Source organism: Centroberyx affinis, unplaced genomic scaffold (genome assembly GCF_046629955.1).
Source record: "Centroberyx affinis isolate AG114_WGS23_722 - 3 ecotype Tasmania unplaced genomic scaffold, CSIRO-AGI_Caff_v1 ptg003969l_1, whole genome shotgun sequence".
In the NCBI taxonomy this organism is placed as follows: Eukaryota; Metazoa; Chordata; class Actinopteri; order Beryciformes; family Berycidae; genus Centroberyx; species Centroberyx affinis.
In genome coordinates, this window is record NW_027281790.1 from 361,764 (window position 1) to 389,028 (window position 27,265).

The window sequence follows — 27,265 nt, forward strand, 5'->3', positions numbered from 1 at the left end:
CATTCTTTGTGGTCACTGGATCCTTCACTCGGATGGGTGCTGGACTGGAAAAAGTAAAATAAGTTGGAAGTATGGAGTCTGCATACTCAAATACAAATTTCTGACCTGTCAACGCATTTGTAGCGAAAGATTGTCAGTAAGGGCATTTGTTGGCGTGTTTTTTCAGTGCTCAACGCAGGGTCTGCTTCAATTTGGCATGACGGTGGATGAAGACTCTGCAAGCGACAGGCCAGTCAACACGATGCTTTGTAAAGAGCTGTGTGAAATTTCAGATGACATGGAGAGGCCAGGGCCGGGGACAGCTGAGAAATCCCCCTTAGGCATAAATCCTCCAGACTTGGAAATCCTGTCCACCTCTTGGCTAAGCTGTAAATTCGCCTTAGTGGACACTCCATTTACAAACAGCTTTGGTGAAGAAATTTTGAACATGAAAGCTCTTAATTTGAGCAAAAAGGTGGATAATTTTTTTTATAGCCTATTGGTTAACTAAGGACAGCTCAGAAACAAAAGTGGCGAAAGATGTGCATGGATATGGGTCCGCTGCTGTACAACTATTCGTGTTAGTGATAAAAAATCACATAGATTTTCTAAAAATCTAACCCACTGAATAAACACAACCTTACCTGCAGGTTTCAAATCTTGCAGATATGCTCGTGTTTGCTATAGTGAGAAAAGGTTGAGCCAACTGCATATTTTAAAGGAACAAATTGAATGTGCCTTGAAGCGGGCTCCTCCTATCTGTTGAGTGTTATCCTCTGAGGCCCTCAAGATGCTCCTCAGCATGAGTTATTGTAGATAAATCCGGGTAATCAGGGCCGCGTGGAAAAGAACACTGCAGCAAAATTTGGAGAATTGAATCCAATCCCTACTGTAAAGGGTGGAAAAGATTCCAAGTATCAGGTGGTGAAATATAATTACTTTTAATCAAGAATAGCACGACACTGTCCCCACAGGCAAAGCCAGCGATATGTTCTCTGTGTTTTTTTGTTTTTTTTTCTCTCCCTTCAGTCCCTATGAATGCTTGCATGGTGCTTGTCAGCATTCTTGGTGCATCTCCAGGTCTTTGTACGCTGCTTGTTCCCCAGGAAGCATATTCATAATATCGAAAAATAAATGAGTTTGAGTGTGCCCACCCCCCTCTATCTGTTTCTCTTCACACCCAGATATACACACCACCATTCATAGTAAGTGTCCTCAAGGAAGGCTTCTGATACCATGGATCTATTCCCAAGGGTCTTTTTTCCTAATTTCAAATAGACTGTATTGTTTGCCTTTTTATCATTTATCAGACTTAACTCTAATTATTTTTAACTCCATTGCAAGTATAATGTAATAGAAAATTGTGTGTGTGTGTGTGTGCGTGTGTGTGTGCGTGTGTGTGCACGCGTGCGTGCACAGACATGCATGTGCACATGTGCATAGCGTACAAGCCTTTGAGCTCTATTTACATTCATAGCCAGACACATAAGCTCTGCTCATCCCATGGCTGAAGACTAATGGAGGCTGCTTTAATATTTATAAAGCACATCTCCCAGTATTACTTGGCTCCCTGTCCTCTGTCTTATATAAAGACCACTGATATAGCACCAGCCCATCTGAAAAATCTTGTTTTCGATTGCAACCTAATTGACTGTGTTTCTCTCCCCTCTCTCACCCTTGTAATCACCATCTGTTTGTCCATATTGTGTGATCCTGTGCTTTTGGTCCCTGCGGCTGCCCACCAGACGTTACTTTTGGCCTCCTGCTCGGTGTGTTTGTGGTTTGTGGCCTGGCCCTGCTGGGCCTTCTTGCATTTGCCTCCTGGAAGCTGTGCTGGGTGCCTTGGCGGAACAAGGTCCTGTTCTCCAGTTCGGCAGCCCTCGCCCCGGCCTGCGGTCCAGAGCACTGTCCCCTCCAGCCGCCTCTCCTCCTGCCCAGTCCCCAGCAGTCACTGGTCACCATGGCGACGGAGAAGGTGAAGGACCCCTTGGGCTCTGTGGGTTTCCTGGAGGCGGCGGTGAAGATAAGTCATACGTCTCCTGACATCCCCACCGATGTGCAGCTCTCAATGAGGGAGCACTTCCTGAGACGCACACAGCGCATGCAGAGACAAACCACCGAGCCCGCCTCCTCCACTAGGTCAGCCATGTACATGCATGAAATCATATTTACGCACAGATTACTAATACATAATACTGTACGATGTGTTTACTCATGTGTGCACACGTTTAGAGATATATACACATACACGCATGCATGCACACATACACAGACAGAATTTTAAAACATGCATCATGGTGCGGTCTAAAGGCTACATTAATCACACATAAAATACAGTGTGCAAAGTGCAAACTCAAAAAGCCCTTCACGGTTACACACATGTTCTCAGAAGAAGGGACCAAATAGCCTTGTAGTGGCACTAATGGAGGTCAAATTTTTCTATGTAGGAAATTTGCTATGTGCAAAATTAAATATATAACCAACAGATTGTGTTACTCTCTGCCTCACAGGCATTTCTTTGCAGTTCATTATGGTAAGGCTAATTATATGTGATGGCTTCTTCATGAGAAGTAATGGAATTTAGTTAGAGGCAAAAGTACTTGCAATACCATTACTAACACATCTGTATGTTTTCAACAGAAGAAAATGTGAATGTGACTAGGAAAAGAGTTCAAGCAAAAAAAAAAACAACCCACAAATGCAATCAGTTGGGTTATGCAGATAAAGAGAGATGTGTGGGTCTGTTCAAACTGATTTCAATAACATAATTCCAGTAGTCTTTTCTGCTTATTATAAATGCACAGGCAGTGTTGTAGTTCCTTAAGGGCATAGCTGTTTGTCCTTGGACAAAAGCAATAGAATCAGCAAAAGAACAATACCAAGTAACAGAAACCCTATTAAGATTCAAAACCGCCTGGAATTTCCCCCGCTCGACTCGAGTGCAGCTCTTCAAACGCCGACCTCTCTAGGTACTGCAACTGTTCACTTTTCCTTTCTCTTTCTTCCAATCCTCCCTGTCCCCGTAGGCACAGTTCATTCAAAAGACACCTGCCCAGGCAGATGCAGGTAGGCAGTCTGGACCTGGGAAATGACTATGTGGTAGACCTAGACGAAAAGCCCACCAGCATCGGGCGCATCAAGCCGGAGCTCTACCAGCAGAAGACCCTGGAGTCGGAGGAATCGTCCAAGAACGGCAGCGGCAAGAACTGCGGCAGGATTAACTTCTCCCTCAAGTACGACTATGAGAACGAAGCCCTCCTAGTCAACATCCTCAAGGCCGTGGACCTGCCCGCCAAGGACTTGTGCGGCAGTTCCGACCCGTACGTCAAGATCTACCTGCTGCCTGACCGCAAGAAGTTCCAGACGCGCGTCCACCGAAAGACGCTCAACCCCACGTTCAACGAGAGCTTCCAGTTCCCTGTGCCTTACGACGAGCTGGCAGTCCGGAAGCTCCACATGAGCGTCTTTGACTTTGACCGCTTTTCACGGCACGACATGATCGGGGAGGTGGTGCTGGACAACTTGTTTGAGACGTCAGACCTCTCCAGGGAGACGAACGTATGGAGGGACATCCAGTACGCCACCACTGTAAGAATCCTTTGCTTTTGGCTTAAATTCAGTGTCAAATGATTAAAGTCCCCATGAAATGAACTCCCATTACTTTTACTTCCTAGAAAACTGAGTATCTTTCATTGTGACCTCATGCTGCATCAGTAGGCGTGAAAATAAAGTCCAACCGATAAAACCATCACATTTTTGAACAATCCCGCCCCTCCACACCCCTCCCCTCAAATAAAACTGCCTTTCTCTCCCTGACTTCCTTCCATTGGTTTAGACTTTTGAATGATCCCATTATGTCCCGCCCCAACATCTTGTTTTAACAGGCAATATGTCAAATCAAGGAAGTAAAGATGCTGTTTCATGGAGTCTTTAATTGTATAGAGATGGTATACTGTATTTATAATATATGACCCATTTCACACAGGAAGTCTAATTCAGAGGTATCAACTATATCACTAACTATTCTTTTGACTGCTTTGACTAGAAAAGCGTCAAACACCAAGTAGGCTCCTGTATTCAGAACCAGATACCTAGCTCAGTATAATATTCTGGCAAAAAACATTAATTTCCCTCATTATAACGTATAAAGGGACCAGCTGCAGTCACAAAAGGCATGTTTAATACCTCAAACCAAAATGAGACTACTGACTAATGGTTTACTCAAGCAATCATTCTTCTTGGCTTTACTACTTATTGATGATGTCCAGGGGCCAGTTCGGTGAACTAAGTGTTCCTTGTCTCTGGCAACACTTTAGACTCCTCAGAGCCTTCATCACTTTAACATCTCCACAGAGCACTTAAGTTTGACAATCCCCCCCCCCCCCTTCCCCTCCAATTGTTGAACTTCAGCTTCTTCGAGGGTTGTTCAATAATCTCTACGTTATTGCTTAGGAGGCAGAAACACAGTTGGCCTTCTCCTTGGCACACAAACTTTATTGAACTGCCAAATGATTTTATGACAAAACCCCTTGCTCACCTTAAATTCAAGATTGGCAAAATAAAGAATGCACAGATGGTGGGAGTCCAGTAGATACAAAAAAACACATGAAGTGGCATGTAATATTAGTCTTGGGCCGGATAAAGATACTGCCCACATATACACACTGTGCAGCTTAATGAGTGGAAGAGAGCGGCAGCACAGAGCAGACGAAAGGCGGAGGAAAAGCCCCAGCCGCTTTCCTCTGTTCATAGATCAAGGAGAGATATTCATCAATAACACCAACCTGCAAGCATTAGTAAGATAAAGAGTCTAGAGGGGGACGAGGATATTTATTGACTTCAGGCACTTTCTCAGGCATGTTCGATCTACCCGGACAATTTTGGGACGGTTTTTAAATGCTAATCAGTGGCAGGTATGATAAATTGTTCATCCGCTGTGGAATTGACTGAAAATCAAGAGGTTCTTTGTCATAAGAGGTGCTATAAGGTGTCTAATATATAGTAAGTATAAGTAATAAATGCTACTATATTTAGGATAATGTAGGACTTCAGTTGTTTTTTTTTTTACTTAAAATGGTCAATGTAATTGAAATGGAGCTGAGTGACACCAAAACAGCATATATTTCTATAGGGGGAATCTAAGTGTCACTTGAGGCTATTAAGAATTTTTTATGACACTTTTGCTGTGCTCTCACATTATGGCTGAACGTCCACACCCTTCAAACAAAATCCTCCTCCTTTCCACAGCAGGCAAAGCTAAATCATAGCTGTATGTGTTAGAGACGTTAAGACTGCAGCACTCAGAAGTGTTGGGATTTGCCCATCTGAGGGCTTCTCACCGAGCTCATTCACAGTGATTAGGGGCCCGCGCGAAAGTAATACTGTTTATGGGATGAGGCTAAGAGCTCTCATGGGACAGATAACAGGACTCTCATTCCACTTGAGACTATTAACTCAGTGGGAAGTCATAGAGGACTGTCCCTGTGCAAGTAAAAACTAATGTTTTCATAAAGGTTTTTTAGTTCGGTGGAATGGTTGTGCTTGAAACTTTTTTTGTATGAAAAGTCCCTTTAGAATTAAGATTTCTTACATGTGGGATCTTGGTGGTAAAAACCTCTAAAATAAACCGTCTTGCTCTCTTTTTTTCCTGAGACTCATACACAGTCATAAAACTTGATTGCGTGGGTAATGGTGATGATATGGCCATTAGGTTTGTCTTAGGTTTACATTGTGTTTATCTTGAGCTGTTAAGTTGATATACAGTATATTCATCTCTGTTTTGTTTTAAATTATTCTCTATTCTCTTTATGCGTGATGGTGATCATCATAAAGCCTGAAAATTGTGCTTTCTGCTTAGCTCATGAAACCTGCAATGTGTTTAAGGAAATTTGCTGTTGCTAAATTCATCATGGAGTTGATCAGAGGATCAACCATTATATCAGAATCATACAAAATTGATACAAGGGGAAGATGGATAACTTCTAGGATCTGAAGTGTAACAGATAAACCTACTCACAACTTCATTATTCAATTTATTTTTTCCATAACATTTTCTATCAAGACCATGTCTATAATACACTATAAGCACATTCTTTATTTGCTATAATGCATTTATAAGGCATTATAGACCTCATTATAAATGTTTAGAATTATGCATGACATCTTATAACAGGGTTTATTATGTACTATAAGTTGTTAAAATAATGTATTATAAGTTCAGGGTGCAAAACGCTTACAGTGTATGAAAGAAGAAACTGTGTCTTGGGTTGCTTAGTGCATTACAGCTACCAGACTCATAAAGACACAAACTGTTCTAATGTATCATAACAAATTATGAGTTATAATTCTCTCAAGTGTAATAATGTCTTACAAATATTATTAATGCGTGTCTTGGCAAGTTTTAAGTAAAGTGACTGAAATTGCATAGTCTTTTATCATTTCATGGTGTGGTAAGATTATTAGCAATTGTATTATAACCTCATTGTAGGAAAAAGTAAAGTTTAAGTAAAGATGATTTTGCACAAAAGTTTGTGAGAGCCATGTCAAGTGTTTATTTCTCACTACAAACACACACATGCTCAACAATTTTAAATGTTACTTGAAGTTAATAAAGAGTTATGAACCCTGAACTTATAATAGGTTATGTCAACAACTTACTGTATAATACATAATAAACCCTGTTATAAGGTGTCATGCATAATTACAAACATTTATAATCTGGTCTACAGTATAATGCCTTTTAAATGCATTAATAGCATGTGATGATGTGCTTATAGTGCATTAGAATTCATAGAAAGTGTTACTCTTTATTCTTTGCCTAAATGTTTCTATTGTACCACATGAGACTTATGATAAAAGGCTCTGTATTGCACCTATGAGGACCCTCCTTTAATTTTGCTTTTGTTTTTTATTGTTCACAGGAGCTTCTACATACAGTAGGTACATGGCGTTTTATTAAGATCCTCTAAAAAACGTTCAACGTTACACCAATAATGTTTCTCCTATAGGGAAAAGGGGCAGAATACTTAAAGTTGCTGAGGTCGCACTTTTTATTTGGAGTTTCCTTAAAAGGTTCAATAAGAAACATTTTAACTGTCCCATCACACAAAATGACCATAATATATCTGTGGGGGGTCGATAGGGTTGTTGATCAATGCTCAACAATTACTTAGATTTCTGGCTTTCAAAACTCACTTTCTGGCCTATACTCTCTTTTTTAGAACAAAAACTCAAGACACTCCCAATACCCCTGCACTCCTCCCACCCCAGCTACTGGCATTTTCAACTAACTATGGTGAACAGTGTTAGGAGCAAAGGTGGTGCTTGAGCCACAGCAAATCTTTAATGAATTGGTGTCAGTGAAGGATTTCAGAAATTCTGACTGGTTGAAGTCATTTTCTAAAGAGTGTCCTCTTAGATACTATTGTCATATCGTACAAATGTCATATTCATATTAAATATACTGGATGTTTTTATTTACTAAATCATAAATAATGACTAAGGGTGTCTGTGTGTCACTAGTCTATTTGAGACCACTTGGCCAATCAGCAGTAATGCTATGGAAAATAAAGATCTATTAATATTGTCAATAAGTGGTCATTAGAGGTCCCATATTGTGTAAAACAGGATTTCCCTTGCCTCTTTTATTATAAAGGAGTTGGATGTGCTATCTAAACATGGTGAAAGTATCAAAACACACGGTAGCGAACTAAATCCACACAATCCATATTAGGAAACCGAGCCTCTAAACGAGCCGTTTGGACTTCAGTAACTTTGTGGCGTCACAAAGCTTCGCTCATTATCGTTTTTGTAATAAATCATAGACTAACAAAGTGTTTTTTCAAAGCGGTTGAGCGGTTGTCATTGTTTATTTACCAGAGAGTTTTCCCTCCCTGTCTGCTGCCTGCGTGTCTGCGGTGTCTCACGTTTCACTCTTGAAACAGTTAGCCAATCAGAACAGAGGGGTCGTTAATATTAATGAGCCTTGAAGACACAGCGACAGAAACAGCCTGTTCTTGGCAAGGCTCAGAGAGACGCTGGTGTAAAAATGGATTGAGTGACAGCTTTTAATGGACCTCACGACATTAAAATAAAACACTGGAAAATGTAGAAAATAGGACCTTTGAAGCAATGACATTTAGAGATATTTCCAAATTCCAAAACCACAAAAACAGCTGCATATTCAGATGAATTGGCATTTTAGCTATGAAGCCCCATTCACACCTATTTTTTACTCATTTACATTTACTGTGCCAGGCGGCGCTCGTAATCCAGCACTAACATTGAAAATGGAAAGAGTGGTGAAACTCCTCTCCATTTTAGAATATCTCTGGTTTACTCGTCTCCATTGTGAAAATGTGACTTTATTTGTGTCAATTACAGGCCACCGTAAGCTGTGCCAGACACAGACACTGTGTTGTTGCGATTCCTTGGATGTTAACAAAAGTCGTAGATTACTTAATGCCCCTTTAACACAAAGTTTGAGAGGCGATAATGACCTGGAGGGTTGGGCTTCCTTGTTGACAAATGTCACCTTGAGAATGTTAGCATTGAGAATCTGATTTGCTAGATTTAGATGCTCTGCCCCTATCTGTATGTCTGACATACGCTTTCAACAGGATGGCCTAGTGGTTAAAAAACAACAACCCATAATCAAAATATTACAGGTTTGATCCCAGAAACAGTCATGTGAAAATGATTTGTGTCTGTCTGTTCCCGCAGGAGAGTGTCGACCTTGGGGAGATCATGTTCTCACTATGCTACCTGCCCACCGCAGGCAGACTCACACTTACTGTCATCAAGTGCAGGAACCTCAAGGCCATGGACATCACTGGATACTCAGGTGGCGTGTGTGTGTGTCTGTCACTGTGTGAGGGTGTGAATGTGTGAGTGTGCCTTGCGTGCCTGAGTGTGCAGTGTCTCCATGTGCGCTCATGCATGTGTGTGTATGTGTGTGTGTGAGGGTATTCGTGTGATTCACTGATAGCTAGCTCAAAGTGAATGAGTCCCTTTTGAATATCCAATTCTAAACATGTCAAATAGAATGAGCAAACAACGGAAAGCCGGCTCTACTGCTGTGTTGTGTTTATTTCAGCAGTTATTAATATTCAACACTTGCAGTATTAAGACACTGTCAGCAAATAGTTGCGGGCGGAGTGTTTATTTTAATAGACTGTTGTTCCACATTCCATTCCATGTCTATAATAGTGATATCACTTGTAAAAGGGTGGCATTTATTGTGCATTAAATGCCAGGGTTCAGGTGTAATTCAGAGTGAGTGTGACATTTTTCCTCCTATGTTTAATGACATTTCACAATTTTAATATGAGTCACAATTTTAATCCCCTGAGTTTTGGCGGTTTAGCTGTCTGCCATTATTTCAATCTGTACGTCGTAAAGCATAGCTATCAAATTGTGCCTTCGAGCATATTGGGTTGCAAAGCAAGCACTCTCACTTTGTTGTATATGGATTTAGGGCAGCTTACATCTGACTAAAACGCTGGCATAATGGATCATATGAGCAGCACTGCCACTGACGGATGAAGATTGAAATCAGCATTCACCAGGAAGCTTTCTCAATTATGCCATTTAAGCTCACTATCAATGGCCTCCCATCCTCTTTTAAAGAGGGTGTTGACTCATCCTCTTTTATGTACAAATACTGATGCCAGGCCTTCCAAGGTTTCAGTAGAAACTGGAACATATTGAGTGATGAAATTGACCACTGGCTGCATATTATTGGATGTCTTTGAAACTGATTCTAAAGTTGAGGCATTGTAAAAGCTCTGTTTTCTGAATATCCTCTGGAGCCTGATCTACATACTAATCATTGCTCTATCATTTTTCTTTTAAATGAGATGGATTTTAGAGAGAGTGGCCAAACTTTCTGTCATTTAATTATTGGCATTTTATACAGTTCCTATTTAGATGAAAGTCTTTTTTTTTCTTTCTTCTCTCTTTCTTCCTCTTTTCCTCTCACCGAGCAGATCCTTACGTCAAAGTGTCGCTCATATGTGACGGGCGACGTTTGAAAAAGAAGAAGACGACCATAAAAAAGAACACTCTGAATCCAACCTATAATGAGGCCATCATCTTCGACATCCCTCCAGACAGTATGGACCATGTCAGCCTGCACATCTCTGTCATGGACTACGATTTGTACGTAGAACCATTCATCTAATTTATCATCGCATCTGGGCAGGGCGACACCAGACGGTTCGGGGCGATAACAAACAAAATGTGATTTAAAATGAGTTTTGGATTTTGAATAAGTGAGAGGCAATTGAATGGCCGTTCTTCAGACAAGAGCAGTGTGCTACCTCAAATTCAACGCTGCAGTCAGCCGGCAGAATGAGAACATAAATAGTAAAGGTCAGAAGTCACAACGTGTTTTTCTTTAGCGTATGAGAGGAGGGAACACTCTGAAGACTAGCCTATCTAGCCCCTTTTGCTTTGTTTACCATCTGCTCTCATAAATGCGAGGATTAAATCAGGTTGTGATGATAATCTCGGGTTTAGGATATAGAACAACAAACAGCACCTTTGGTCCGGGCCAGTCTAGGGAGAAAAGCCTGTGTTGCTTTCATTTACACTTCAGACATTGCTAATGGAGCGCACTCTCAAAGAGCCACTGGATGTAAATTTTGCCCACCTTTGCTTTGATGGCCTTGTAACTACTGAGATGAGTCAATTCTATTGTCACAGAGATGATCAGCTGCAGCATCATTGTGCGATCTGGCGGGGCATTGTGGGACTCTTCAGAACCGCATCTCCTTTGATAACAAAATGGCACTCTGCAATTATAAACAACAATCGGTGGATGTCATGTCATGTCAAGTCACGTCAGATTTATTCATAAAGCACATGTGTGTGTGTCCCCACAGGGTAGGTCATAATGAGATCATTGGTGTGATGCGTGTTGGATGCAGCGCCGAGGGACTTGGCAGGGACCACTGGAACGAAATGCTGGCGTATCCGCGCAAGCCTATTGCACACTGGCACCCCCTGCTGGAGTCCAAGAAGTCTGAGAAAGAGGTAAGTTCTGGTCACAATTTGGAACTCACTGGGATTTAAAAAAGGTTCTTCTGGACATTTTTTCTCTGGCACGGAGCAGTGTAGCGTGTGGTAACGTCCTGTATCCTTGTCTTGTGTCTGTGTGCGCTGCAGTGGAAAGCGAGGACAGCCAGCTTTGACAGCCAAGGCTCCTGCCCCTCTCCCAGGCCCCCTGCTAGTCCCTGAACAGAACCACCTGTGACCCAGCAGCCCAGAAGGGGGTTTCCTCCCTCCTACTGATCCACTTCCTGTCTGTCTGCCTGAGGAGAAACACAACCCCACTGTCTCTCTCTCTCTCTCTCCCTTCCTCAAGTCTAGCCCCAGAGCACTCCCAAGAACTGATCTAGGATCACCATCAAGTCAGCTAAGTTGTGCGAAATGCGGTCTTTTTCGGGGGTCAGCGTGAAGTTAGGTTTCACTGATTTGGACCGATGTGATACTTGGGTGTCATGTTTACCCAGAGCTTCCCTCGGCGTCCTCAAAAAGACACTGGCTTCTGAGCAGAGTGGACGTCCAGTCTGCAGACATTTGATATCGAGCTTAACTCTGTCCAGATTGAGGCAAATGGATTGTGATCCCGGTGCCCTCGTAGGAGACTTTCCACACGCCGACGTTTCCGCTTTGCGCCGCAGAGGCTCTTTGATGGCGGCTCCACTTGGACATCACTCCCTTGAAAGCGGTGGAAGTCTCACAGAGGGAAGCTGAGGACATGGTCAGAAAATGAGAGGATCTTAAATGGGACCTGAAGCAATTTTAAAGCCCTACAGCGCTCTCACATTGAAATTTTACAGTGCTGCATTAGCATAATGGTATTGTACTGTATCATTTTGGCACTATTAGGTGTAAAACTGCTCCATCAAGCATTATTGTTTTGTGACTAACAAAACTGACGAGGGCGGCAAATGAATTTCGAAGCTCCAGCTGAGTTTACTGTACTTCCAGTTTTGTCAGTAAAATAAGCAATTATCTGAACTCCAGCTTAGTGGGGAGAGGCTGGATCGAGCTGAAGCTAAAACATACTTGACTTGGCTATGTGCAGCAACCGCTTTAATGTGTCTTCACAAGCAGCCAACAAAATAACTACAAAATGTTTTATAGAGCATTAACAGCGGATGAGCAGGAAACAACTGGAAAGGATCAACTGTCTTAAAGTCAAGAGTTTCTTGTCACTACTATAAGGGCAAATTGGCTGCATTGTGGTTTCTGATTTCAATTTTCATCTTTTTTTCAAACTCTTTCACCTGTTTCAGTACAAGAAGTAGAATCACAAACTACCTAACAAAGGCACAGCAAACTGAGACTGTTGGACATAACTTCAATATGTGTGAGAAGTAGAAACCAATCGAAAATATTGCAAAATTGATTTCAAACATGACAATGAAAACACAGCCGCTGTGCCATGGTTGTCATAGACAGGGGGGTATTGTCAAGGGAGCTCTGGAGGTTTCTGTCAACAGGGAATTTGCTAGCACACTTTACACACCCTTACCTCCTTCTCTGTTTGATGTTTGTTCTCAAGCAATCTCGCCCTTGCTTCCATGGAGGTGAAAACTCACCAAAGTCCATGTTTTCCTTCAGTCAAACAGTCTGCACTTCTTTGTCACCTCTTATTATTTTCTGTACAGGGTTCGGTGGATGTGTATAGTTTTTATGTACAGGTGTCTGTTGGTTAATCTATGTATGTTTTGTTTTTCTTAAACAGAAAACCAGAAAAGATAAGATAGGCCTAGATAAAATTATTGACATTCTTAATGTATGTAGCCTTGTTGGTGGTGATGACTGAGGAAAACCTAAACTCAGAAAAAGTTGAACATTTCCCTCTTTTCAACTGATAAACATGCAACTATCTTGATGTTGATTCTGTCACAAATCATACTGTAGGTTCTGTGTACAGAAAGGGATGAGGTGCATTTGTATTTGCTGTCCAGATGCCTGACCTGCAACAATACTGCCATACGCACGGTAAATAGATTTTTTTTGAAGGCCTTAAAGGAAAAAAAATGACTCTCTTTGCTTCAAAATAATCATCAATATAAAATCAATCATTGAATGGGCCCCTGTGTGTTATTTGCTCTCTTTACAATAGCTTTGTCAACAGTATGCAGATTCAATTGAGTTTCAGTTAAGTCAGATAAAAGTAAGAAATGACACACAAAATTCTAGTTTGAGCATAATACCTATATTATTGTCCTATATTTGATTCTATATTGTTCAAGTAAAATGCGGTAATGCAACAGTAACTTTAAATTAAAATCTCAATGTCACATTTGTGACATATACGAAGGAAACGTTTAGTAATTGGTGTATAATGGAGGTTCCATATATGTTTGCGATAAGATTAAAAATGTAATTTGGTCAATGTTATCTTTATTTTCTCTCAGCTTTTCAGGTTTTACCTTCTCAGTAGGGGTTTTATCTCATATTTCCCAGTGTTTTCATAGTAATTGGCAGGCGCACATATCGATGCATTCAGGCAGGGAACCTTAAGCCACACAGCCAATGCGATACTTGGAAGGAAAACTGTCAGAAAACACTGAAAGATTGCATTTGGTAGGGTGTACAGATTATGTTTTTCGATATTGGGACCATTACAGCTTCCAGTTTTGAGTTATCTGAACTGCAGCCCACAACAGCTCCATACCCTAATCTGATATTAAACAGAGCTGTTTTCTTGGCACTGGTCAAGACCGGTCTAGACTGCTGATGCTTCGTTCAGCAACGTAAAAAGAGTATCCACCTGAACAAACTCTGGAATAGTAATACTGTAGCTCTAACTGCCCTCAGTTGCAGGCCATACGATGAACGAACCATAAATCACACTTTGCGAAGACGTCATCGAAACACGGGGGCCAAACGTCAAGAAGCGAGCAGATGCGGTTAGCAGAGGCAGGAGCTGTTTTAGCCATTTCCTTCCTCCTTCCTAGTTTACCCAAAGCAGGCAGTTCACCTCAATGTATCTGCAAGACAAAAGACAAGAGAGAGTGCGGGGGCAGCTGATGGGTGGACAGGCCAGCATCTACACAGCAGTTGTATTTCTCTAATTGGCACTTGTTGTAGCCAGAATGAGTCAGTGCATTATTGTTCTTGCTTGACGTAATTCCTCATTAACATCTCTCCACAAATGTGACTGTTTGAAATTTGCTGACATTCACATCAGTTGATTTAGTGGTGAAGCTCCTTTCTAGACTAACGGCATTATTCATAGATTTCTTATGTCTGATTTGAGTGTAATATTTGAAACAAGTGGTTGAATAATAATGTAGTTTTTGTTCTTCTTCTTTTCTTTTTTTGTTTTTAAACACGTGCTTTATGATGGTCATATGTTTCCTTGACAATGTGGTGTGTTTTCATAGTAGATAAATCCTGTTAAATCGATTGCCTCAGTTTATGGACTGTTTTAAGACCTTCTAGCTTTGGCTAATATTGTAATGTTTCTTGATATGATCTCGTATCCCTTCCAACTGTCATGGATAGCACTGAATTTACAATTTTTTATTGAACACTTTGTATTTGTAATAGAAATGTCTGAGAAAATATTCTGGTGATTGAAATCAAAAGTTGTTCGTTCAGACAAGGTCTATTATGAGTTCCTTTTAGATCCTGGATCATTATCAAGACTCATAATATGAGGCCCATTGTGTAATAAACTAAACTGAAATAGCATATTTCTGCCACAAATTGTCATTCTTTTTTTTGAGCAGTCTGAAAAATCAGCAGTGACAAAAGAGTTTGTTTTTCCCCCATGGGGTGTGATGTATTATTCCCTATGGTTCTGTGACATGATTTTTTTTTTCTTTGATTAAAAGACTTATGCAAAATGGGCTCTACGCTGTTTGTTTTGTGCAACACACCATCAAATGACAGCCAGTGGCCTAACAAGCGACAGGGAACAAAGGGAATGAGATTTAGACAAGTCCGAATCAAATGGTCAAATTAACTGAGGAGAGGACACACATGACATAGTAATGAGACTTGATAGCAGTGCTGGACCACCCTCTGATAAACTGAATGGCATTTGCATGAAAATTATTTTGTTTGGTATATTACACAGACAAAGGGTGATGCCATCCAAGGATAAAATTGATAAGTTATGGTGAAAGAGTCCTTAATTTGATTTAAAATGTGTGATTTTACAGACGACTTGTATTAAAATGTATCACATGTTGATGAAGAGTGTACAGGCTGTGGGAAGAGAACAGAACTATTGTAGATTTGAAAGACTCTGGTATATAGCATCAATAAATTTACTACTATTTATTTGATTTGTCCATGCCACTGAACAGTCAAACCAGGAGTTTCCTCTTCATGGTTAGCCTGTAGAGGATCTGGTAGCCATCGTCCCAGGCATAGAGCTGCTTCTCCTCTGGGTTGTACTTGAGGCTGGCGTGGGCCCCGTACCTCCTGGGGAAGTAGAGCAGGGGGGCCTCCTCGCTGAGCACCATCTCGTTGATGTCAAACACGCACTGGACACGGGAGCGGCTGGCCAGGCGGGTGTTGTACACCACATAGACCGTCCCGCAGACGATGAAGGCCGCCTCGGCGTTCTCCCGTGGGCACCGGGTGTCCCAGATCTGTTCTATATCGAGAGCGGCGGGGTCCATCTTTGCAAGGTTGATGTTTGGCTCGCTCTCGCTGGCGGCATACAGAAGCCAGAGGCCCTCGTCATCCGCTGCCAGGTCCGCAACGGTCTCTGGGTTGAGGCTGTAAACGGGAGCGTAGCCGTCCACGGGAAACATGGCGGTGTCTGTCACCGAACCACTCAGCAGGTCGTATTTGACCACCTGGACCTCGGTATCGGCCTCCTGTTTTACATAGTACAAATAGCCGTTGTAAACAGCACTGCCAGGACCCCTCCACAGAGAGGGCACCAGGATCTGCCTGCTGTGGTTGACTCCAGGAGAGCTGGAGAAGTCCAGCACCGAGTTGAACTGGTAGATGCTGTCTCCCTCTGTCCCGTTGAAGACGTACACCTTGGAGGACCTGGGGTCTCTGGTCCACATGCCCTTGGGACTGCCCACTCTCTTCAGGATCTTCACTGATCTGATGCTGGAGATGATGTCCACACAGTCTGCAGAGGGAATACGGCAGATAAAACTATGGCTGATAATGTTTTTGGCTGTTAATAATGATGGAAAAATCATGTTCACAATTCCTGTCAGCACACAGTGATGAATATCAGTTCTTGTAAACATGCTGCACACTAATGGCGATAAGGGAAAGCCAAACTGTCTGGCAAAGGCCACATCCAGATGCTCCCCCTCAGATCACAGCTTCACCTACGCTGAACACTAAATAAATCATTAATGTTTTCAACCGATTAATATGAAACAGCATATGAGCACAGGTGTAACGCGTTAAATGAAACTATTTAAAACGTGTGTTTAGATTTCTCTCCCTTGTCAAAATCAGTCCATTAGCATGTCTCAATAATGTGTTTTAAATGTTGAAATGTGTTTTTGATATGCAACTTAACATGCAGCACACATCAAGCAGCCTGCAGCACTCAATATCTTGCTGTCCAAATTAAGGCAAATTCAAAGCAGTCAGGGGGAAATTGAACACACAGCCACATAATGAGAGGAAGCATGGGTATAGCACACAGATAGTATAAAGTTACCTTCCATCAGAGAACTAATTTGATAAACAGTAATACCCTGCCGCGCTTTCAGTTTAATGCATGAACAAAGGATGCCCCCCCGATGTGTCTAGGAGCAAAATTTGCATTATGCTCACAAACATGAATTGGGTCCCCGCAATGCAGTAAAGTGTGATTTCAGGTCAGTTCAAAGAATTCACAATGGGCCGCTGTATGCAGAGCACACTGAACATGAGCTGTGAGAGTAATGCCACTGACCTCGGGGCAGCTCCCTGTCCCTGCTCTCTGCAGAGGCCGGACTCCAGATTACACAAGAGATCTCCTGCACAGAAACTAATAGAAAGGGCTTTGCTGTGAATCGCGCTGCTAGAGTCGCCCACTCTGTATGTAAGACCTGATTGAATGAAATCTCCCCTGAGTATATATAGTGGATGGCTCCAGCATCATGATACAGAGCAAAGGCTTTTCTATAGGGTTTCATAATAGTACTACCCAATTCTTGTTTTGTGTGTTATTGTTTTTTTTTATAGTTTTATTTTTTAAGGTGAGTCCACTTTAGTATATCAGTGAGAATAATGAAAAATCCATGTTTCTTCATAGCCTCCCTCTTCACACACATATAGTATGAGTGGCACCGTAGGAATGTAATCATCCATCATCTTGGATTTGGCTTTTGGAGGCAATCAAATACCAAAATATAGATCTTTTTACTTCATATGCCAGATTCAGAGCAATCTGCTCATGTGACGTCTGAGTACCACTGATGTGTTTCATGTGCTAAAATGGGATTTGACTATCCGCTGTAGTGAACATTGTGCATGAAAGGGTTAAAAGTTCATGTTTTACCTAAATAAATGATTCAGTAGTTACATAGTTGTATCTCAGCATTATTTATAGCAGCATGCCTTGGTACTAGAAGATTATAAAGACAAACTCTGTGCCCAAACAGCACAAACAGGGGAACAGCCACACTATATAAATGAGTTGCATCAAGCCATAATGCTCCTGGAAAACATGACTGCCCACTGACTCGAAAACACTCCGCTAAATGACTTGTAACAGCACTGTGTTTGTTTCCCATTTTCCAGTAGCATGGCTTTTCCAAGACAGTGGCGCTGCAAAAGGGTTAGTGTAGGGGTAGTGTACTGCTAAATATAACTATAGCAAGCCCCATGACTGTTGCCAAGACTCTGTCAAAGATGATAATGAAGGTAGCAGATCAAAGGCAGCCATCCTGCAGGGGACGTTTGGCTAAGCTCCGTGCTTCCCTGCAGCTCCCTCCCTGCTTCTCACCAGAGACTCTGGAGTGCACCTCCTCCCAGTCCTCTTCCTCCTCTTCATCTCCTCTCCTCTCCTCCACGCTCCAGGCTCCCTGCTCCACCACCTTGTCTGCCTTATTCACACAGGCCCGAGGCGAGGTCTGGGTCTCCAGGTAGTCCATCTCGCGCTCCACTCGGTCCACTCGGACCGCGGCTCCTTCCAGGTCTTTGAGCAGCGCGCTGTGCTCCTTGCCCAGCCCATCCATGGTCACAGCAGTCAGCTTTTTGAAATCCTGCAGCTCTGTGTGATAGCGGTGGGTCTGTTCGTGCCACAGCTCCATACGATCCTATCAGACATGGGTGGTATCAAGGCAGAACAGAACAAAACAGTGTTGTGAGTGATCTTGGATTAGGTGTAATGATTTTCCCTCAAACGACCTAACCAGGAAAAACACTCTTGAAATAGTCTATTCTGAAGACTTCTTTGTTCAACTTTTAACTTCCATAATAAATCCTAGATGAATTTCCCTAATAATAGATGCAGTTTCACTCTGAGTACAATTGCTCATATCAACAAAGCACCCAAATAGAATACAGTGCTGCGTTTCCCAGTGCAGTGATTGACACAGTCAGATTGACAGGTGAATTATTCAGAATGAGAAGTAATAACTGATGGCTTCCCCGCTGCCTCCTCTGTCTCAGTTTCATTTTCTTTCTTTGTTCGCTGTGGGCCTGTGGTCAAATGGAAATGAAAGTTCAATGAAAACTTTCTGATGAATTGCCATGTTCATATCAATGCAGAAGTTGAGCCGGCACAATGGGAATGAGACCGGCGAGAGGCCACAGGGGATGAAGCGGGAAGAATTTAGCTGTAAATAGATTATTCATTTCATTTGGATAACTGTTTCGGGTTTTCATTTTTGCAGTGCATCCGCATGGCTGATGAAAGAAAACAATATTTGTATTCTCATTCTGCAAAGATATTCTGCATACATTGTTTAAATGAATAGGCGGTGAGAAGTATAACATATAAACATTTACCATTTAAATTGCATTCCGCCGAAATTACTTTATGCTAGAGTCTCCCTTAGTTAGAAACCAGACTTTTATGCAGCGCAAACAAGAAGGAACCAGACATTTATTCCCCTTGGATTTCACATCACACACCATTACCAAAGAAATGTGTTTACCTACACAAATTTTGCATGCTGTTTTCGATGAAATGGATGTGCTGTCTCATAACCTCCTCATTTAAAAACAAAAATTGTGAGCATTCAGTAATTTCATCCCTCCACAAGGCACTCTGTTGTGACACATTTTCATTCTACCTGTGCAAGAAAATGTCTTCTGATTAGGCCGTTATGATGTTCGATGTAACTGCCATTGAAGCAAAGGTTGCTCTTGTACTCATTAGTGTGTCGTCGTCCTAAACGGCGATGAAATTGAAATGTTGACGGGTAGAAACTGAGGGTTGCATGAGAAGGAGAGCGAGCTCTGAGGCGCAGCCTGCATGCATCAACTGATATTCTCCCAGAGGCCCCTGCAAATTTGATGAGCTCGGCAGAGATTGCATTAATTGGATTGCTTTAGTTAAGACATTAAATTCAGATAAAGGAGGAAGGAAACCTTGCAGGCAGGGACTGGATTCTCATAAAGTTACAAAAATCTTATCAGCCATTCTGCGTTATTACTCAAACGAGTGTCTCCAATCCTTAAATTTTAATGTAATGGAGATCTGTGCCACACTTTTTATGCATGGGAACTAGCCTGATCGATTCTCGTAAATTTATTGGGGTTTTGCCTCTCACCTCAATAGCCAGCATTCTGTTCTCCAGATAATCCATCAGCCCCTGGTAGTAGTACTGGCCTCTGGTGAAAGCCCAAGCCGTGGAAACAAGGAGGACTATGAGCGGCTTCATGGTGTGCAGATCCAGCTGACAGCTCAGTTCCTTTGTCTGTCCAGCTTTTAGAAGTCTGTTCTGGTATCCCTCCTTGGCCTAGTCTTCTTTAGAGCGAGCTGCCGTCCTCAGAGCTCCACACAAGGTGTAAACGCCTGTGTACAGTACACCCAGGAGTGCTGCACTGTAACTGTGCAAAGAGGTGAGAGGGACAGAGAGAGAGTGGGAGGCCTCGCCGAGAGTTTCCAATTCTTTGACCGCTCTCACTTTGCTGGAATGTTTTCACAAACTCTCAGGGAGGAGCCTTGTGCCTCTTACCCCTCTCTGTCCTCAAAAAGTGAATGTGCTCCACTCACTCTGTGCACGGGTGTGTGTGTGTGTACTTGTGTATGCGCATTTTTGTTTGTCATACATGTTCTACACACTGTGCTTAGGCAAGTAAGCAGGGATTAGTTCAGACAGAATACAACTAGAGATGCTTTGTGTCGTTTTGGATGATACTCATTTATGTGTACAGCATTCTAGACTCTGGTTATTTATCATTCAGGTGAGAGTGAAATCATAACTGGAAAAAAATGTCAGTGCTTCATAAAGACAGTACTGCAGCATCTTTTAAGGAATCATATGGGAAAGATTCTGCTCAGTGAAAAAGTTGATCAGTGGATTACATATTACAGCATCATGTCTAATAGAGTCCACTATGTATGACAATTTTGTTTTTTTGTTTGTTTGTTTGTTTCTTGTTTTGTTCCTTGTTGTCTCCACTGTATACATCACATAATTTAATTTTCTTGCTGAGGTACTTTCTATACGCCCACTTGGGTTTCAAATCTCTCTGACATCATCTTTATTTTTTATGGTGCATATAAATAAAACCTAAAAACAACTCTATCACAGATGAAATTTCTAATATACATCTATATGACACTATCTCTCCTGCAGTAACGTTGATCAAAATGAAAAACTACATCCTGTAAAAGCACCTCACATGACAGAGAACTGCTGTTATTTCCAAGTAAGGAAAAACATTTACAGTGTATTTTGCTCCATTAAACAAGAGTTGGACATTTATGGCTTCACTGGTCCCTGCAGTTAATTTGTCTTATTAGCTGACAGCATACAGTATATCTCCCCTCCCACATCGACAACTAGAATTAGCCGACAACACTTCTCTGCTACTCGGAGGCAGATTGCATCGCTCCGATCCGGGGGAACGCCATACTGTACGCGACCCACTCTCTCTCACTGCGGGGGCGGCAGCGCATGTGGGTTTGATTACATAGGCTATCACACTGGGAAGGCTGACCTTTGACCCCTGTCATAACAGATCAAACTTAGCCCCGCAAAGGCTATACTGAGAGCACACTTGAAGAAATAATATGCCATTCCAAGCATCACTTTTGGCTCGGTAAGGTCTCACACTTGGCGGAGAGCAAATCACAGAGTCAGAGGAGGGAGTCTGAGTTTGGTGCCCACGGTTGCTGCTGTGTCACCGGCCAGCGACGGTTCAAACTCAAGCTGATCCTGATTCAGCTTCTCCAGCGGCCTAATGGCAGCGCTCTAATGATATGCTTTGTGATTGTCTGCTGCCCCACTATTATCTCGGCGAGTCTTGAGGTGAACCGAACCACAACCCTCTGTCTATTTTTATGCCCGCAGACGGCGGAACAGACGGCGAGTGTCGTCATGGTAACAAAGTGCCGTACAGCTGCTTTGAAATGGGCTACCTGGTGTCTGATCTAATCTGGTCCACATTGCCTGTCTGGAACTGGCTGGCTAGGGCAACGACAGGCCAATGTCTGTTGACTCTACGTGTGTGTGTGTGTGTGTGTGTGTGTGTGTGTGTGTGTGTGTCTGTGTCTGTGTCTGTGTCTGTGTGTATGCGCTGTGTGTATGCCCCAAGGAGATTTGCTCAATCATAGTTCTTGATTGATGTACGTAATTAAGATTTTATCCATTTTTCCATGTTTCTAAATCAATTTGAAGCGTGTGTTTCAAACCGTCTGGCAGTTAGTGAGGATATTTTAATCTATTATTAATTACTCACTTAATTGTACCATTGAGTGTGAGGTGATCAAAGGGCAAACATCATTCATGATTCATTATTCTCTACTAAGCAGCGGCATATCGCAGTCTCATAACCTTTTAGCTTGATGCTGATGTACGATGAAAGGGTTTAACTGTTGCTCAGACATTTGGTTTCATTTATTTAATTTATGCAGGGAAAAGAGGGCAAAAATGTCCTGTGGCAAGTTTTAGTAAACCTGGGCTCACTAGTACGGCCGGCTGCTGTGCATGTGCTGCCATAGGCTTATCCACAAGATGGCGGCATCTGTCTTTATGTGGAAAAGGGCAGTGGTGTTTGTGGCTGGATGGTGGCTCACATGAGAAATGCTTCCACTGAGATAGAGAGTAACAAAATTAATGAAATGAAAAATGTCACAAAAAGAGATGTATAAGAGATGAATAATGGCCTTTTATGAATTCATCCTTTAATAATGATCATTTATGTTTAGAGCGATGTGTGTGAAGTGAATTAAGCTATTTTTGCCCATATTGAAGAATGCTAAGAGAAAAAACAATCCAAACCTGGAGTGGAATCTTTAGTAGAACATGATTGTGTATGTGTGTGTTCATGTGCTTGTGTGTGTGTGTGTGTGTGTGACAGAGTGCAGAGCGTGTGGATCTCGTGTAATCTCATGTCTCTCCATGTACTTGCCCTCACACCAGGCGTCGGGAGCCACCCATAAAAAACCCTTTCCTCCACAACAAAACAAAAACCCAAACACGCCCGTAAAGGCAACATTCTTTATTGCCCTTTCGTATTGATTGAGGGGGTCAGAAAACCCAGTGCCAGGTCGTATAAAACAGCAGACCGTATAGTGAAGCAACGTAAATCCTTTAGTCCCTTGTAAATAGCTTTAATACACCCGAGGCGCCAAATCACTTGACCTGCGTTAGCCCTGCCGTTTGGGGGCTTTCTGGCTGACTGAGCAGTGTGGAGCCAGCCCCTCTCCTCCCATTCTCTGGCTGTCAGTCCAGGTAATAGTCAAGGCCTTATTAGTGACACACTCGCTCTGCCTGGCTCCAACCTTCGTGGCAACTCCTACGTTTAATCAGCCACTGAGAGGCGAGGCCACTGTTTCTCCATCCCATGTTTGTGCTTTTCTTCTCTCATGTGCTTTTCCAGTGTGCTTAATCAGTCTGTAATCAAATCCTTGCTTCTTTTGATTTTCCTTTTCATTGCATATGTATTCCCTCCCTATCGCTCTTCTGTGTCTTATCATCTTTCCCAATTAGCATTACCTCTGTGGTATAGCCTAGGCTGTCATGTATAATAGTCAGGAGATTAGAGATTCTCAAGAAGTGTTCACAGAGTCTTGCTAGTTTTGTTTGGACACATTATCATGGACTGAAAGTTGCCAGCTTATCATAACTACAACCGCCTTCTGGAACATCCACAGAGGTTATCATTGAGCCATGTAACTACCAGGAATTGTGAAATGGTTTGCTATGAGGTTCATCCAGCCCATATTTCAAATAGGTATGCCTTATGTACACACATCAGGTACGTACGCAGGTGTGTCTAGTTTTAATGGGTTGCATACAGGGACATCTTGAGAAAAATATTATTTCAGCGTAATATCTAAAGTAGGCTGCGTGCCGCATAATGAAAACTGTCTGTCAACTTGCATGTTCATTTCTCGCCGCCCTGACAGCCGACATGCACTTGCTTGGGTTGCTAAGCAGAGGAGTGCCTAAGGGGCTGCGGACAGCTGCTCAGAGGGGAAAAACTCTGACAAAGCAGCGTTTATCCATGGTGGGCGCTGCGTGGGGATTCAGCATGGCAGCTTGACCACTGGAAATAAAGACACAGTATGTGAGAGAATATCCAAGGAAATGCCGTCACAGCCAGTTGTCCCTGGACAGGAGCGCACAGCTGTTAGCCATACCCCTCCGCTGCTCTCTCTGCTGCGGCATGGTGTTACAGCCACAAGCATGGCTGACAATCTACAAGCAGCACAAGTTCTCTGCCTGAAGCCAACTTGACTGTTTAGCCAAGCAGAGATACGGTGCCAGTGCAGAGTTATGTAGCATGTACTGTATTATGTATATGGCAGATAATAGAGGAACTTGTGGTGAATATGAACCCTAGGATTACATGCTTGATTGGGTGCAGCAGAGTTTTATGCAATGCAACACAGCCCCACACAATCATGCGCCGTTTAGAAATCAGATTATATTGCACACACCGCACCACCCTGCCAACCACTCCTCCAGCCCAGCATGCATATGTGTTCCGAGCTTGTCTACATGACATGTTCCGGCATTGTTCTTGTTGCTGTTTCTGCCTCTGGAGCCGAGTGAGGAAACATAGCGGGAGGCGGGCCTGTGCATACCATTATCTCACAAAGCACTCATTACAGGAGTATCTCCCATATCCTCTATACCAGCAGAACATGTCACCTCATGCTCTCCGCCTCGTTCTGAGCGCCGCAGCACTCAAGCCCAGCACCTCTTTGGCACGGCGCTCCGCTCTAACCATGACTCACTTGAGTGAAATGCCTCAAACTCTGATTAATGACGGCTTTATGGTTGCCAGGTTATGAAGTGAACAGAGATGTATGCATGGGCAAGGCCTCCTCTTCCTGTAAGCGGGGGGAGGCTCGACACAGCCGCTTGTGGACCACCTGTAGGCTCCCCTTTCCGTCAAAACACGGCGTCATGTTTTGCCACCATACATCATGAGAACATATATCTCATTTACTGTAAACACCGCCGCAATAAAAATGAGGTAATAGTCTGCGGACGAGAACGTTAAATTACTGTTGTTAGAGTTGCTCAAGTTCATTACGGAGGCTCTGCGCAATATGCTTTAACACTGATTAGTGCACAAACAGCAGATCCCGGTAGTTACCTCGCTGAAAATCACCACATTGTCTTGCCCTTACATTTCGTTGAATGATCCGAGCGCTCAAGGTGCATGTAAATTGAGCATACTTCTTTTATAAGGTAATTACATGTTTAGTGGCTCCATGTCTGGAATAGTGAAAGTATGAATGTATCCTCCCCTGAGATTTATCCACGGTTGCTCTGTAATTACAGCGCGCCTCATATAAAAACCCTCCAATACATCAGCCATGACATCCATTGCATCACGTTACGGTTAAAACCTGTGATCACACTGATAAGCAATGCAGCGGCTACACCTGGCTAGAGTGGCGGAGGCTGGTAACAATTTAGACTTCCCTGCACTTCAATTACTAAACGTGTGACTATAGTAGAAAGCCCATTAGGCCCACTGTTTATCAGTGGAGGCCTCTTCCTCTTGAGGTATTGTCCTGAGAATACCTTATCCGAAGACTAATGCCACAACCAGCATCGCAGCAGCCTGGACCAGAACAAGGGCTGAAGAGAGAGGGACTTGTCAGCAGCTGTTTCAGTCCGTTGCGCGGTGTGGAAAAGCTCTGTCATGGCCTACCTAATGGTAATTGTTTGGAGCGCTGAGAGCCCACCGTCTTGTCTGCATGCTGGTATCTCAAGGTTTGGAGTGGAGGCGACAGGCAGCGGCAGTCGGGGGGTTAGTGGGGAGTGGAGGGGGGCTGTTGTGGGGGACAGTGAGATTTCTTTAAGATTCCTTCCAGATTTTCCTTCTCTTAAAAACACGTTTATTCTGAATTACAGCATTGCAGGGACGCTTGTAAGTTTAAAAAAAAAAAAGAGAGCGCGTGCGATATCAAAACAGTTGAGGCAGGGGGAAGAGAGAGAGGAAGAAGTGGGAGACAGAGAAAGAGAGGGAGAGAAAGTGTTGGGGAGAGAGAGAGATGGCGTCTCCGGCAGACTGTCTGGCTGCAGCAGGATCTCCAGCACTCAGCGTCATATGATTCTGGGGTCAGAGGTTATCCCCACTGATGAATATCGGGCCGAGGCTAGTCTCCCTCACAAAAGAAAGGGAGTTGTTTTCACTCCCAGGGTCTGGAAAGTTTATTTCAGGAATTCATTCTGCCAGCACGAGACTGTAAACCTGTCTCAAGCCAGAAGAGTTATGTCCACAAATATTACATTTTTTTTTTTTAAATGGTTTTTATCGGCCTGCCAAAATATATCTAGAGATGCTCTTTTTCATTGAAATACATCTACGGTTGCAATCACATAGTAGTGGGAGAAATAAGGTGAATGTGTATATTCACTAGTGAAACATACATCCCAGGGATTTTGACTGGATTTGGAAGATTACAGTTTTCAGTGTGTGAACTGTGTGAAAGTACACTGGTGTTTTGTGGGGTTTTTTTTCATTCTGAACGTCTCATCCCACAACCCATCTCCTTATATCCCAGTGTCTTAGGGGTGGTAATACCCAGGCAACCTTTTGGGCAACGTAGATAGGCAACACTCCCAGTAACAGGCAACAAAGTGAAAGACACAAGACACACAAGATATTAATGATAAGGCAAGTCACTTGGTAGAAAGTTGTCCTGTACATCTTTACCTTTAGAGATCTTCCCACAGATATGTAAACTCTATAGGGAATAATCACAAGGACATTTCAAATAACACTGTCAGCGGGATTTCTACTAAAAGCTTCTTGAGAGATTATAGCTGCCCAGGAAAGACAGGTGTGATATATGAGATTACACATCTGAACAAATGGATGGCAGAAGCCCAGGCGTTTATGAGTCTGCTGGATCAGCCTCCGCCTGGATATATACAAATCTTTTGACAGTTTTGATTTGAGTAATGAAAACCCACATTGGCTCTCCCTGCGGAGTGACAGGGGCTGGCCTGCCACCGACTGACTTGATTTTCAGGAGTGAGTCAGGATCCTCGGGGTCTGGAGTCCTCCCTCGAGGCCCTCGCATGGGCAGAAACCCCATCATCGCCTCATGCCGGATCGCCTTTCGCCCTTTCCCCCCAAACTGAAGGGGAATGGACGGCGCTCTCGGATTTTAACGAGGCGGGGGGTTGCCAGGTTTGCGGTTTGCAATTCATTAGCGCAGTAACAGGGAGAGAGGCGTGAACGATGGCGTCTGAGGGGATAGAGATGTGGGAGGGAGAAGAGGTTTGGGATGGAAAGAGGTGGCATGAGGTGGCTGTGCAAAACTAGCTTGTCCTTCCATCAATCACACAAAAATCATCTACCTGCCAGTTCCTCATGCGGGACCATCATTACATTGCTGTTTTGCAGCCAAGCTTTGTTCAAACCCACAAAATTTTATTTTAAATTCTAGTCAAGATCCCAAGGTTTCCAAAGATACCAAATATGTCATGCTGAATTACAGGGAAATGTGTATAAAATGCTGCACAATCATATAGATCCATTTGATGTGATAGTGCACCCATAAAAAATGTCAGCTTGGGTTTGAATATCAGGGTGCAAGGGGTTAAAATCTATTAGAAATCTGCTGCTATCAGAGATGATAAGATTCAGCATTGGTTTTCTGTTATGTGGCCCTCTGCTTTATATGATTCCTTCCTCTGCA

At 42.9% G+C, this 27,265-nt stretch overlaps 2 protein-coding genes across 3 annotated transcripts in view; one reads left to right on the forward strand and one right to left on the reverse strand.

Moving 5' to 3' along the window:
• The window catches only part of syt6a (synaptotagmin VIa), a 46,414-nt gene extending 35,197 nt beyond the window's left edge, over positions 1-11,217 (forward strand). For both annotated transcript variants that reach the window (XM_071541892.1, XM_071541893.1), the window contains 6 exons: positions 1,725-2,118; positions 3,006-3,567; positions 8,701-8,821; positions 9,966-10,137; positions 10,863-11,013; positions 11,146-11,217. In XM_071541892.1, the coding sequence (XP_071397993.1) occupies positions 1,725-2,118; positions 3,006-3,567; positions 8,701-8,821; positions 9,966-10,137; positions 10,863-11,013; positions 11,146-11,217 (1,472 nt within the window). The remainder of the gene's footprint in view (positions 1-1,724; positions 2,119-3,005; positions 3,568-8,700; positions 8,822-9,965; positions 10,138-10,862; positions 11,014-11,145) is intronic.
• A 4,097-nt stretch (positions 11,218-15,314) lies between these two features.
• Positions 15,315-19,805, reverse strand: olfml3a (olfactomedin-like 3a). The gene is made up of 3 exons (XM_071541918.1): positions 19,695-19,805; positions 17,921-18,233; positions 15,315-16,099 (listed from the first exon to the last, which is right to left on the reverse strand). Exons 1-3 carry the CDS (start codon positions 19,803-19,805, stop codon positions 15,315-15,317), a joined length of 1,209 nt encoding a protein of 402 aa, XP_071398019.1.
• Positions 19,806-27,265: the final 7,460 nt, after the last annotated feature.

Excerpts from the sequence above, each read along its gene's own strand:
- olfml3a (XM_071541918.1), bottom strand. The coding sequence starts at position 19,805 with ATGAAGCCGCTCATAGTCCTCCTTGTTTCCACGGCTTGGGCTTTCACC. Across the intron at positions 18,234-19,694 it reads ACAGAATGCTGGCTATTGAG|GATCGTATGGAGCTGTGGCA; the intron begins GTGAGAGGCAAA and ends CATGTCTGATAG. Across the intron at positions 16,100-17,920 it reads GGTGCACTCCAGAGTCTCTG|ACTGTGTGGACATCATCTCC; the intron begins GTGAGAAGCAGG and ends TTCCCTCTGCAG.